We start from the raw sequence: 13,594 nt of genomic DNA, 5'->3' as shown, positions 1-13,594 counted from the left end.
AAGAACATATTAAAAAAAAAAAAAAATGACCAACAAGCATAGGCCAAGGCACTTCACATCACTAACCATCTGGGAAATAATCACCACAGTGAGATTATCACCTCGCACCTGTAAGGATGGCCATTATCAAATACACGGAACACAAGTGCTGGCAGGGATGTGGAAAAAAGGGAATCCTTCCCTGCACACAGCTGGCAGAACTACAGAATGATACAGCTGCTATGGAAAACAGCATGGAAGTTCCTCAAAAAATTAAAAACCACCATATGATCCAGCATTGCCACTTCTGGGTATATATCCAAAACAGGATCTCAAAACAGATACTTGTACACCCATGCTGACTGCAGCGTTAGCCAAGATGTGGAAGCAGCCTAAATGCCTGTTCACAGATGTATGAAGAAAATGTGGCCTACACATACGTGCATTATTAATCAGCCTTAGAAAAGGACAATCTGCTATATGCAACAACACGGATGAACTTTTAGAACGTTATGCCAGTCAGAAGGACGGGCCATGACTCCACTTACATGAGTTATCTAAGTAATCAAACTCAAAGAAACAGAAAGTAGAATGTTGGCTGCCAGAGGTGGGGGGTGGGGGAGGGTAGGGATAAATGGAGAGTGGTTCAATGGGTATAGAGTTTCGGCCACGCAAGATGAAAAAGTTCTGGAGATCTGTTCTACAATAATGTGCACATAGTTAACAAAACTGTGATGCACACCTAAGAACTGTTAGGAGGGTAAATTTATGTTTTGTGTTTTTAGCACAATAAAAAAAAAAAAGAAAGAAAAAAGAAAAAGGGAAGAGATTAGAACACAGATATCTACAAAAAGAATACCACATAAAGACACTGGAAGAAGACAGCCACCTGCAAGCCAAGGAGGGAAGACTCAGAAGAACCAACCCTTGTTAATTAAACATATCTACCCTTAGCTTGAATACATTACTTGACCTCAACTTTTCATTAAACAAGGTATACACCACAGGTGAAGATCTGGTAGACTGAAATGACCAATGGTGAAGTCTCTGTTCTCACAACAAAGACTAGAGAAGGACACGATCAAAATCTACAAAACTAAAGTAACCACAGAGTAAACAAATAGGAATGTGTGCATCCAACAACTCTCATTATTCTGGAACTAAGGGGCTTTACTTTGAAGTTCCAAGAATGTTGTTAGCACCTCGAACTCAACGTTCCAGGAATATCTGCCTATCTCAGGCAAGCCTTCCCAGAAATATTCCACTTCTATTCTGATACCTTCAGGACACTGACCAAACATTACTCCCTGACAACAGAATACTACTCAGCCATAAAAAAGAATGACATCTTGCCATTTGTGACAACATGGAAAGACCTAGAGAGTATTACACTAAATAATAGACAAATAACTCATGGTTTAACTTCTATGTGGAATCTAAAAAACAAATGAATAAACAAAAAAACAGAAATAGACCCATAAATGCAGAGAACTGATGGATGCCAGAGGGGAAGTGGGTGGCAAGATGGGCAAAATGGGTGAAGGGGAGTGGGAGATATAAGCTTCCAACTATAGAATTAGTAAGTCACAGTGATGAAAAGTACAGCATAGGTAATGTAATCAATGGTATTGTAATAGCATTTTATGTAGCTACACTGGTGAGCATAGCATTAAATATAGATTTATCCAATCACTATGTTGTACACCTGGAACTAATGTAACATTGTGTGTCAGCTATAATTAAAAACAAAAAAAAACCAAAACCTTATCCCCTAAAAGTTACTAAAGAGGCTCTTCTATAATATCCCCAGGCACTTAAGATTTACAACCTGTGTGGATCCCAGGGCTGACTTTGAAGAGCCATTCTCTCAGTCATGTATATCTAGCTTCATTCATTGATGACCCATTAATTTTAGGAGGCTGAGTTTTTAATGGAGGAAGCAGAAGCAGATAGATCCATGGGTCCAAATGCTTAAGATCCTCAGGAAAAAATGATCCCAAACTGGATCCAACACTAAATGGAACTAGTCCTCCACACAGAATCCCTCATTGAACACCCCTCTACAAATTCCACTAGAACATGACCTAAAATGCCAGTCACCAAGCAGTAGTCTCTACACTCAAAGAACAGGTATTCTTGGTTACATGTTTTTTATTCTGGGAATTACTGAGTTTTAGAAAGTTGGGTTTAGAGTAAAAATGCTTCTTTTTGTTACATGCTGACAAACAGAACTGCAACCAGTCTTTTAAACCCTAAATATAGCTTTTACATTAAGTTTCATATAATTCTTCTAGCCTTATGACAGCCAAATATCCCTACTAGAGAAGTAAGACAACATGGACAGAGAGAGGCAAAAAAAGCCACAACACTGGCAGAATCTAGACTAGAACTCAGGTTCCTAACTCCAAAGCCCCACACTCTTTCCACGAGCCCATGCTGCTGGGGTTCCCTCACCTTGGCCGGACACTCAGCTCCGGAATGGTTCGAATAAATCTGGGATGACTTATTGGGAGAAACCTGGAGGAAGAAATAAGGTCAAATCATTTCTCTTATGCTCTGTACCACCATAATCTGCACATCAGAATTTCTCTACTCCCACGAAACTGAGCTTAAAAACCACCTGGTTCCACTGCCATATCACCTCCTAGGGACGTGTCAGGCCTGAGGGTTTCCATTCTTATCCTCTGCAGTAAATGTTAAGGAGCTGGCTCATCTGATCTTTTATTATTGTCTTATTAAACCCTTATTTCCTTACAGACTACATACTCCAACTCTTTCACTCTGAAGGTAAGGAAATTGAGGTCTAGAAAGAATAGTTACTGAAATTAATAGGCAAATTATAGACCAGACTTTGAATGATTCTTCTTTTCTTATTATAACAAGGATTTCTACTGCAGTAACAATATCACATGTAGATTTAAAGAAAATGAGTGTAATTAAGGCACACAGTGGAGAATGAATGATAATAACCTCTGATGTATACTGAGCAATAGCTGTGTCAGGCAACCTGCTTGGCATACTGCATCCTAGATGTTCTTTTAGCTCTGCAAAAAAGGTACTAACCACTTATACTCTCATTTTACAAATTAGGAAAATAAAAGTTAAGTAACAACTTAAGTCATCGTCACACAATTTTAAGTGGCAGATGTGAAATGCAAACCCAGGTCTCACTTTAAACCAATGCTCTAACCATTACACCATATGCCTTTTTAAAAAAAAAAGGGGGGGGGCAGACAAAAAGATTCTTTTGGTGAACATTTCTGTTAATTAGAAGAAAGTCTGATTCATGCACAACTTTTTGGAACCTGCTCAGTGCCCACAATTACAACAGTCTCCCCTCAAAGACAGCCCATCCCCCAAAGCCTCCATACTTGAATGTTTTCATGTCTCGCCCACCAATCACTCGGGCAGTGACCGTCTTCCCAACTCTCAGCTTGGCAGTAGGAGATGTGCCCACTGGAACATCATCTAGAATGTGGGAGGCATGAATACAGCCAATGATGCCGTCTTCCAGGGTCACAACCACATGAGTGGGTTTAATGGACTTGACAGTCCCTGTGACCATGTCCCCAATGGACAGGGTGTGCTTCTTCACAGCACCCACCACCAGAGCTGGATCTGCTTCCTCGTCTTCATCGACTGTCTCAGAGTCCTTCCGGGTCTGTCTCACAGTCCTCTTAGTAGCTGGCCCCTCAACAGCCAAAAGAAAACCAGTCACTCCTGGTTCTGTGGTCTTGAGGGTTAAGGAGACACCCTGTCCCACCTGCAACTTCTCTGAGTCAAAGCGGAAGGTGTCATTGAGGTGAGAGGTCAGGGAGAAGGCTGCCAGGTGGCCAGTCTCTACCAAGGAGGCAACAGCAAAGGACTCCTCCAAGTGCTGCACGATCGCCTGGTGCTCACTGCCTTTCTTCAGCTGGAAAACAAAAAAAACCCCACCATCCCTGCTTCTTACGGGGCACAAGTGCTCAGTCATCACTCACTGGGCAGTGCGGGGCTGGGGAAGCCCTCTTGATCCCAGGGGAGCCAGGCCTAGTGCGAGTTGTAACAAACTAGCTTTCACTTCCTTGACCTAGCCTCCCCTCCTGTTACTGAGGTGGCCTGACTAAACTCAAGGCACTAAATCAGAATCCCGGGGACTTAGCTTTTATTTTGAATTCAGATTCCTAGGTCCTATCCTAGAACTAGTGAAACCAGAATTTTAGAAGTTACTGAGGTGATTCTGAGCATAGGCGGATGCCCCCTAATGGTTCTCCAGCTTGAAGATGCTGTGTTCCTGACTTTCATTGCTCCGCTGCATCCCATCCAATTTGTTCACCTTTTCAACCATTCACCAGAGGCATTCCTGAGAGCTTATTGTGTGCAAAACATTTAGCCTACCTTTCCCAAAAATCCAACCTGTGCTCACGCCCTTATGTGCACCGGCTTCACTTAGATAAATTAGGGACCTGCCAGAAAACTTAGTGAGGGATTAACTTTGTTTCTATTTCTGTTTTCCCAAGTCTTAATTATAGGCAACCAGACATTAAGAATCATTATGCATGTAATTCTCTCTACCATACCCTACACAATTAGATGCTTAAGAAGTACTTTAAATGATGACCAAATATATATATCATCCAGAGGGAAATACTACAAATGTTGAGATTTCCCTCAAACCCATTCTTCTCTCACACAAAAGTGTACAGGAGAGGGTGTAGATGAACAGCCTGGAGGTCAGAAGCACCCACAGACATGTTCTGTTTGGTTCATATGTTTTAAAAAACACAGTTTCCAATGTTTCCCACATTTATTTCAAATAAAAATCAAATTCTGCCTTCTCTTAAAAATCAGATGCAGCAACCCTAGATGTAGATGTTCCTGCTTAGCCACGAGTCTAAATCACCTCTGCCCCTCTATGGGCTTCTCATGCCCACTTCAACTCGTTTACGTGATCTACCTGGCCCTGGAGACTGGGTGACCACATAATTTATCACTGGAAGCAGAGGGCAAGTCAGTGCTATTAATAACCACACCAAGAGGTATAACCATGACCCGGACAAAGCCAGACATAATGATCCTCTTATCTATAGCCATTTGCATTAGAACCCCTGAGCAAAGTGTGTGGGGCTAAAGAGGTCCGCAATGCCTTCGAAACCAGGGGAACGGAAGTCATCCACAAGCTTACCTTTTTAGCTTTTCGATTCACCAAATCGTGGCAAAGGGAAACATGTACCTCCAACTTCAGCATATCAATATTTAAGATTACAGCCTTCTTTTTCTGCCCACGTTCCACCTCTTGCCCTGCAGTGCAGAAAGAATCAAACACAACGTGATCACCCTCTTGGAGCAGGGAAGGAAGCATCTGCCCAAGAGTCTTGCAAGCCCTTAGGCACAAAAAAGAAAAGACAGCATCTGTTCTGGGTCTATAGGGCCTAGGAAAACCAAAAGTCTGGCTCCCATAATTCAGGTTCAGGTGTGCCTTAATTTATGCACCCTGACAGACAAAAATCTAGACTTACCCAATTATAACAATAAAAGGATTCACACCTAAACATCCTTTAACATGCTGTCAACTGCATTGATTTTCATTCATAAATGACAGGGATGACAAAATTTTCTACTGAATCAGCTCATCTACACTATGTATTTGGAAATTCTGTATCCAGGAGAGGTAACAATGAGCAAAGGATTTCCCCCAAGAACCACGAGGGGCAAGACAGAAGTGCTCACCTGCCCGATGATATCTGCTCGCTCTCAGGACCAGGCCAGGCACTGGGCCCTCACTGAACACCACAGAGCCATCCTCCAACACCTCCTGCACCTCTAGGTCAAGGACCATCCCTGGAATCATCTCAGCCAGTGTCTGGATCAACACAGAGTCTGCCAGAGACCCAAAGGAAACAGGGATTAACAAGCAGAAATGCTCACCATTCTTTTCCTTTGGAAATGTGCCGCCATGCTGGGGACGGCAGAGCATTGCAAGCACTGTGAAGGTAAAGTCACTTTGGGTAGAAATATGGGATACCCATGAACACTCCTATCGCAGGCAGAGAGAACTATGCCTCTTACCAATCCTACCTGGCCACAGTTCATGAAAGTAGCCAACAAATACCACAAACACACCCTTTCCTTTGACTTCTGAATTTTCATTGCTTCTGTTTGGAATCTACCCTCTCAAGCTTCTTATTCCCAAATCCCATCAGGGTGCCAACAATCCTACCCACGGTTCAAAACAGGAAGATCAGCATAATAATTCCTCATAAAGTCTTCCAGAAGGTCCCTGTTCTATTCTATCATTCACCAGATATTTGTTGAATAAAAGAGCAAGGGAAAAGGTGAATGGATTCACAACAAACGCAAACCTGAAGCCATAGAACTAAGGGAAATTTTGGTTTTGGTCTGGCAGGGAGCACAAGGGGGACCTGGAATCTTTATCTCAATCTGGGTGGTAAACAGGAATGTTCATTTTATAAACATTCACTGAACTGTACCCTAAATGATTTATGCCCTTTATACAGGTTATACTCCCACTAAAAGAAAAAAAAAAGTTTATCCAAATTGTTTGTAGTATCTGGGAAGCCCAACAACTCATTGGAACAGATGGGCATGACGTGTGACACACGCCCTCACCCACCCCTCATCCCCAGGCCCCGCGCCCCCACCTCGGCTGCTCATGAGGCTGCGCACACCCTGCCGCTCTTCCAGGCACTGGCTGAGGAGGAGGAGGCTGGTGGTAGCCAGGTCCCCTAGACCGCAGTCCGACAGCCGCAGAGACAGCAGCATGCGCTGCTTCTCCTCGTCCACATTGGTCACCTTTGCAACCACCGTCTGCCCCTCGACAAAGTGGTCACTTGTGGAGGTCACAAACTTGTCACTCATAATCTAAAGGGAAGAGTGGACAGAAATTAAGAAACAAGTATCTATCAAGACAACCCATTTAATGCCCCCCCCCCCGAAAAGAATGTGGGGTGGGGTGGGAGGGAGAGATGGGACCCAGGACGCCCGCCCCCTCCAAGCCGTCTCTAAGCACAACTCTACCCCTCTTCCAGAAAACCATATGAGGCCCTGGCTGTCCAACCCAACCTCCTAGAGGGCACCCAACCAAGGAGGCACATCACTGGCAAGCCAGAGGAACACGAGCTGCCCATGTCTCTAACACCCATGGTAACCCTCTGCCCCATGCTACACATGCATCTGGGGGCTTCCCCTCTGCTCCCATTGTTAAAATTGCTCTGGCAAGGATTGCAAATAAGATTTGCCCAGGGAAAAAAATCAGGGAGACAAACTTCTGGGAAGGAAGAAGTATTTATGAATTATCTGTGGCAGGAGTAACAACACACCATTTGCTTGCAGTGACGTTGGCAAGATTCCTCCCAACTCTGGGTCTCAGTTCATTCAGCAGGCATGAGGGGGTTCAACTATGGGATCACTAAGATTTTTCCCAGTCTGAAAAGTCTATGAATTTGATGACACTATGGTAGAGGGGATCATTTCAAGGGTGTTCTGGTAACATAACACCTCAAAAACCTCAGAAGGTTGTAAAACCTGTACTCAGCTGCTCAGGAAAATCAACTTCCAGGTCTATACATACCCAGAGTATAGAAACGAAGGTGCCTTTTCCTCTAGGACACAGCCCTGCACCAGGACACACATGGCTGGGCAAGATCTCAGCCCCATTCCCCGCAGGTGCCTTTTGCCTTGCCCCTGAAAATCTTTCAAGGCATTCGGGTATCCTGCTCCTTTCCACCCTCAGGTTCCATGACCCTAGTGTCTCTCCTCCAATACTCTTGGGCATGGAACTGAACTCACAGCTTTGGGGGCCAGTCCACTAAGGCCTGATGGGAACTGGACGAACACACCGTAGTCCTTGATGCTCTTCACAAAACCAATGAGCAGCATCCCAGGATGGATTTCTGAGAAGCTCTTAGGATCCTGGCCGCCCTCCACGGTGGAAACCAAAGCTGGCTTCCTGCAAAGGAGCTGGCAGCACTTCATCAAGGAACATTCCAGAAGAGGCAGATGAACTTATCCATCCATTTCCTTTTTCCACCCTACATCCTCTGTTGCTACAATGGTCTACGCATGCAGACCAGCAACATTAGCATCACCTGGAACTTGTGAGAAATGCAAATTCCCAAGCACTGCCCCAGACCTACGAACTCTGGGGCGAGCCCAGCAAGCTGGCTGAACAAGCCCTCCAGGTGACTCTGATACACACTCATGTTTCAGAACCAGTTTTCTCCCTCTCCCTATGAATTCATCTCCAGATTACCGGAAGAGACAAAAAAAGGGACCGGCTCAGCCCTGTGGTTTGGCAGCTGGATCTGCCACAGTCTGCACACAACCCTACCTCACCTCCTCTGCCTATCTGCACTCTAAGGAGATTTTATTTTACATTCTGTGTAAATAACATCCTATTGCCTCTTTTCTGGCAGTGTCCTCCTTCGAGGTGCACACACCAAGACCAAGGGGAATATGCTGAGTCCCATATGGGGGGGGACAGGAGGAGGAAGATAGCACCTACCTTATGAATTGTTTCAGCTCAAGGGGCAAGCGCTGAGTGTCAGAGAAGGCAAGGTGTGCTACTGGAAATATCCCACTGGGACTGGCAGGCCACACCGCCCCCTCTGGACTGGACTGACCAGCATCTGCTGATAGGACTTCAATCCTCTTACTTTCCACCAGGTCTGGTCACTGGTCTGGTTTTTTGGAGGTACTTCTGAAGTCAAATGGCTGACATTTCCCCATGGGGTTTCCAATGAAGAGCAGAGCCTGACCCAGAATCTTCCCCCAAGGGCCCATGGCTCACCAGATACCAGTAAAGGATACAACATGTCCCTCACTCTGGCTCAGACACAAGACTCTGTGAAGGATGTCGCCAGCCTGGAGCCAGTGATACAACAGAGGGCCGTTGGCGACATGGTCCGACAGATGAGGTATGGGGAGGAAAGCAGGGACGTTGTGGGGCAGAACAGCCACCTCCAGCCCATCCTTGGTCTTCTCTAAAACCTTTACATCCACCAACTACTCAGGAAAAGAAAGACAAAAAATAGTACTTATCTTGAGCACACAGCAACCACACCTGGCTCAGGCAGACATAAGAGGTATCAAGTTCCAGCACCAGGGATATGGAGAGGTCAAGATCAGAGAAGCAGCTTTCTTCCACACCACTGCCCCCAAAGACCCCGCAGGTACGCACACGCACATACACCCATACACCCCGGGACCCACTCGCACACTCATGTCACTTTTCTCCCAAGGGGAAAGACAGTCTCACAGGCTGGTCCTAGAGACCAGAGAGGAAAAAGGAAAGAGGACAGCAGTACACTGCTGAAAAGTCAGACCACAATGGTGCTTTCCTGGACAGCTTCCATTTGCTCTGACACACAGAAAGAACCCTGTCTCGAGGTCTTCAGTTCTCTCTACCCCCAGAATCTTTTTTTTTTAATGTTTGTTTATTTTTATTTTCAGGGAGAGAGAGAGTAAGAGAGGAAGGAGAATTGAGAGAGGGAGAGAAAGAATCCCAAGCAGGCTCCATGCTGTCAGCGCAGAGCCCAATGTGGGGCTCGATCCCATGAACTGTGAGATCATGATCTGAGCCAAAATAAAGAGTCAGATGCTTGACTGAGCTACCCAGGCACCCCTCTAGCCCCAGAATCTTATCTAGCTGCCTTTATCTTTCCCACCATGGATCCCAGTGCCCCACGTGTCAGTGGCACCCTGCTTTCTGTCAGTGTAAACTAAAATAGCTTGTCTGGAGAAGTCCAGGTACCTGTCCAACACTAACAGCTCTTCTTTTCTTCTGACTGTGTCCCGTATGCTCTCTCTTTGGATCACCCAGCAGCTTGAAGGACAAGAGCATCCTCTCTTTAGATGGCTCACAGTTCAGCACCGCAACCTTCACCACCTGGTGAGAAACCACACTTGCCTGGTGAACTCTTCCCAGCAAGCCTATGAGGCCCTAGAGAGAGCTGCCCTCAGTGAGCACTGCAGAGTGAGATACACCAAGACTTTGGATTAGATCAGAGGCAGTGGAAAGAAATGTACTGAAAGCTACACAGAATCTCAAATCAGCCTTTTGGGTGAAAGGAAGACATGAATAAATTTCTGGTACAACCCCGAGCTTTAAACAATTATTTTTCCTAGATAAACCCCGACTCACGAGTTTCTTGGCACTGCCACCTTGTGGTGACAGTGGCCTCAGAGCAACTTCTGATGGGAGGGACACTGGTATGTTGTAGGTAAAGTCTATTTTCTATCAGGTTGTGGGCTTGAGGTCCATTAGTTTGCTAGCTTTTGCAGAACCCCCTTGAGGGGTTCTGTCAGTTCTTTCCTACAGCTCCTCCACTCAGCTGGCTCAAGCCCACTGCCCCACATGCTCATTCCTTATCTCTTAAAAAGTAGTCCTCCTACAACTCCTTAAAATCTGTGTTCATGGGGTCACCAAGGATAAGGGTCTATTGAAGGAAAGGTTACCTGGCCGGTGTAAAAGACCCTCTCTGGGTCAGGGACATACTCAGCACTGAGCTCGTGCTTGGGCACTAGACCCTGCACATCATTGTAGAACTTCACAATGCAGCCATAGTCCTTGACTCTGAGGATGAAGCCGTGTGTCTGCAGACCAGGCTTGGCATCGGCATAGCAGGTAATGGCAGGAAGTTTGGACTCAATCAGGGTTTTCTTCAGGGTCATCATCAACTTCTTGGCTTCAGGATCACAAAGCAAAACCTAGGGGAAGGATACTAGTCGTCATCAAGTTACCCGTTATCAAGAGAGCCACTGGACTAGTCTCTGCAACCTCTGAACCCAAAGGCCATGGTCAGTGCCTGAGAACCTGCTATCTCTTTGCCTCTGAGTATTGTCAGAGGCAAATCCTCCCTGCTCCCTGCTGGGACGACAATCTAGGGAGGATTCACCTATTTCAAATGTACTTCCTCCCACATAACAGAATGAACCATCAAACCAATTTACCAGCTCAGTACTGTGTATTAGTTATAAATTAAGGCCGAGAGATCCAACCATCTCTCATCCCTCAGGTTATCTCCTAAAGGGCAGAGAAATTCCTCTACTTCTAACCTCCTGACTCCACTATTGTACAATCTTGCACCAATGGGTGATCAATACCTATTTTGACTCAATAATGAAACAAAATGAGAGGAAGAACATCTAACATTGTGACTGGCTGCACAAACCAGGCCCTATGCTAGCCACTGCTAACCACATGTAACCTTCACAACTCTGCAAAGCTTCTCTTGGGATTCAAGACTTTGTTATAAACCACTCATATTTCGGCAACTTAGCTTGTCTATTTCTGGGCCTGACACACATCGCTTGCTCCTCCTCAAATCCTTTCCAGTTCAAGTACCACCTCTGCCAGAAATCTAGAAGACATTATTGTCATAGAGACCTGAATTTGAAAACTGGTTCTGCCATTTATTAACTCTGTGACTTCGGGCAAGAAATTTCACTTTCCTAAGCTTTCACTTCCACACCCGTAAAATGAGGGTAACAGTACTTACTTTATACGGTTGTTTTCATGATTCAATGACATAAAGCATGTCATGAGCCTAGCATAGCAACTGATACAAAATACATGTTACACTGTAGTTACTATTGACATTATCAATTATTCTTGCTGGCCCAGCCCACCGTCACCTCCCCTTTGAGATACGATTATAGCACACAGCCTGTACCGAACCATGTGACAAAAGGACGCACAACAGCCTGCTCTTTTCATGTATGAATATTTTAACTCTCAATTATATTACACAATTCTCAAGGGCAGAGACACACTTTTCTCTTCCCAATGCCAGGCACAGCACCACAGATGTCAGATGGTCACTTTGTGGAAAAAGGCAGAAACTTCAGCTGAAAAGCAATGCTCTCTTCCCATCTGGCCAAAACCCCAAGGAGACCCTTCAAGAAGCTCACCCGGCACTTGACCTCATCCCCAATGCGGTATTTCTTCTCTGGATTCTTTATCAGGATGTCGGCCAGGTGTATTGGAGGTACCAGGCCCCTGATTTGTTCGCCCACTTTCACCAGCATCCCATATGGCTTTATGGTCAGCACCGTGCCCTAGGGAGTCCAAAGAAAAGAAGTCATCATGCCTCAAGAATGGTTTTTCTTCCACCTCTTACAACAAAGCATGTCACATCTCTTTCAAAGCCCACCTTTCCAGACTAACTGTGCCTGTTTTTCCAGATGTCATGGGGTAAAGCACGTACCCCACACTGATTTGAAGGCAGTATGGTTGATTCATGGGAATCTTCACATCTTTTTGTGGGAGCGTGTTCTTTCGGCCTACCTCACAAGCACATTCTCTGAAGGAGAGATCTACATCTCCTAAGGAATGAACTCTACATATAAAGGAGATCTGCTCAACTGGGGCTAAATGGTTAGACAGGAGAGGCAACCGCAAGTGACTTACTAACATCACAGGAGCTCAACTATCACAAAATTAACTTTTGACCTGGTCTAATAAACACCATCAAACCCCAGGATTTATGATCTACTGCCTCTGTGTAGCTGGGTGATGCTATTAAGACCTTACCTTGAAATTAATTACAAGTTACTCCAGGGAAGAAAAAGAAATGCCAGTTAACAGGTAGAGAGAAGGAAGGTGACTTTAAATGTGTTCACATGACAACTAATAAGCTAACAGTTAACCTGTGAACTAAAGAATGTCTGAAGGTGGAAGGGTATCTAATTATGTGCTTGAGTCTTACCTTTACCAATGCCCCAGGTTTGATGTCATGGTACCTAAGGTACTGAGCTTCAATAACAGATCTAGAACAAAAAGAAAATACAAGATCACATAAACCAGGGCAGAGGCTACCTAAAATTCAGGGCTACCTGTTTCTGATTCTGTGTCTCCCTCTCTCTCTGCCCCTCCCCCGTTCATGCTCTGTTTCTCTCTGTCCCAAAAATAAATAAACGTTGAAAAAAAAAAATTTTTTAAAAAAATAAAAAAAAAAAATAAAATTCAGGGCTACCAGAATCACGCTGGCAACAAAGAGAACCCTCACCAAGCCAGGCCAGGAGAAAGTGTGAACGTGCACGCACAGAGGGGCCCATCTCCACAGCCCCACATGCGCTGATGACAGACTTACGTCCTCAGAGAGAGCAAAGCCAGTTCATCCATTTGACTGTAATCGATGATTCTACACTTGTGGGTGTTCCCTGGCTTGAAGGCCTCGGCATTGAAGACGTTCTTAGAATCGGAGAGATGGCTGAGCTACAAAGTACCAAGTGATTAAGGACAAGCCAGAGACTGTAGATCTGAGGCAATCAGGTATGGAAGCACGTGACATAACTCAACACATTTATCACATGCCATAAAAACAGTAGTCTGATTGCCTGTTAAAATAATTCTTCTAACTAAAACACTGTTCTTTACTATCATAGACTCTCTATAAGGTCAGAGAACAGTCTAGATCATGGATCAGTATACTATAGTTCACAAGTCAGTGCCTATTTTTATAAATAAAAGTTTTATTGACCACAGCCATGCCCGTTCATTTACATACTGTCTACGGCTGCTTTTGGCTTTAACAATAGAGTCGTGAGGACAGAGATCATATGGCCCACAAACCTGAAATATTTACTATCTAGCCCTTTCAAAAACTTTGCCAAG

At 44.9% G+C, this 13,594-nt stretch overlaps 1 protein-coding gene across 3 annotated transcripts in view; it reads right to left on the bottom strand.

Annotated features, from left to right (window-relative positions):
• Positions 1-13,594, bottom strand: part of PDCD11 (programmed cell death 11) — a 56,616-nt gene that overhangs the window by 27,897 nt on the left and 15,125 nt on the right. For all 3 annotated transcript variants that reach the window (XR_007145519.1, XM_047826420.1, XM_047826422.1), the window contains exons 10-21: positions 13,071-13,195; positions 12,687-12,747; positions 11,890-12,036; positions 10,435-10,686; positions 9,731-9,865; positions 8,788-8,982; positions 7,768-7,938; positions 6,621-6,840; positions 5,689-5,838; positions 5,144-5,259; positions 3,351-3,892; positions 2,434-2,496 (exon numbers count right to left, since the gene is read on the bottom strand). Coding sequence is in view for 2 of the 3 variants with exons in the window: in XM_047826420.1 (XP_047682376.1) it covers positions 2,434-2,496; positions 3,351-3,892; positions 5,144-5,259; positions 5,689-5,838; positions 6,621-6,840; positions 7,768-7,938; positions 8,788-8,982; positions 9,731-9,865; positions 10,435-10,686; positions 11,890-12,036; positions 12,687-12,747; positions 13,071-13,195 (2,177 nt within the window). In the remaining variant the exon portion in view is untranslated. The remainder of the gene's footprint in view (positions 1-2,433; positions 2,497-3,350; positions 3,893-5,143; positions 5,260-5,688; positions 5,839-6,620; positions 6,841-7,767; positions 7,939-8,787; positions 8,983-9,730; positions 9,866-10,434; positions 10,687-11,889; positions 12,037-12,686; positions 12,748-13,070; positions 13,196-13,594) is intronic.

Source organism: Prionailurus viverrinus, chromosome D2 (genome assembly GCF_022837055.1).
Source record: "Prionailurus viverrinus isolate Anna chromosome D2, UM_Priviv_1.0, whole genome shotgun sequence".
Taxonomy (NCBI): Eukaryota; Metazoa; Chordata; class Mammalia; order Carnivora; family Felidae; genus Prionailurus; species Prionailurus viverrinus.
This window is presented reverse-complemented; position numbering and strand designations above follow the sequence as displayed.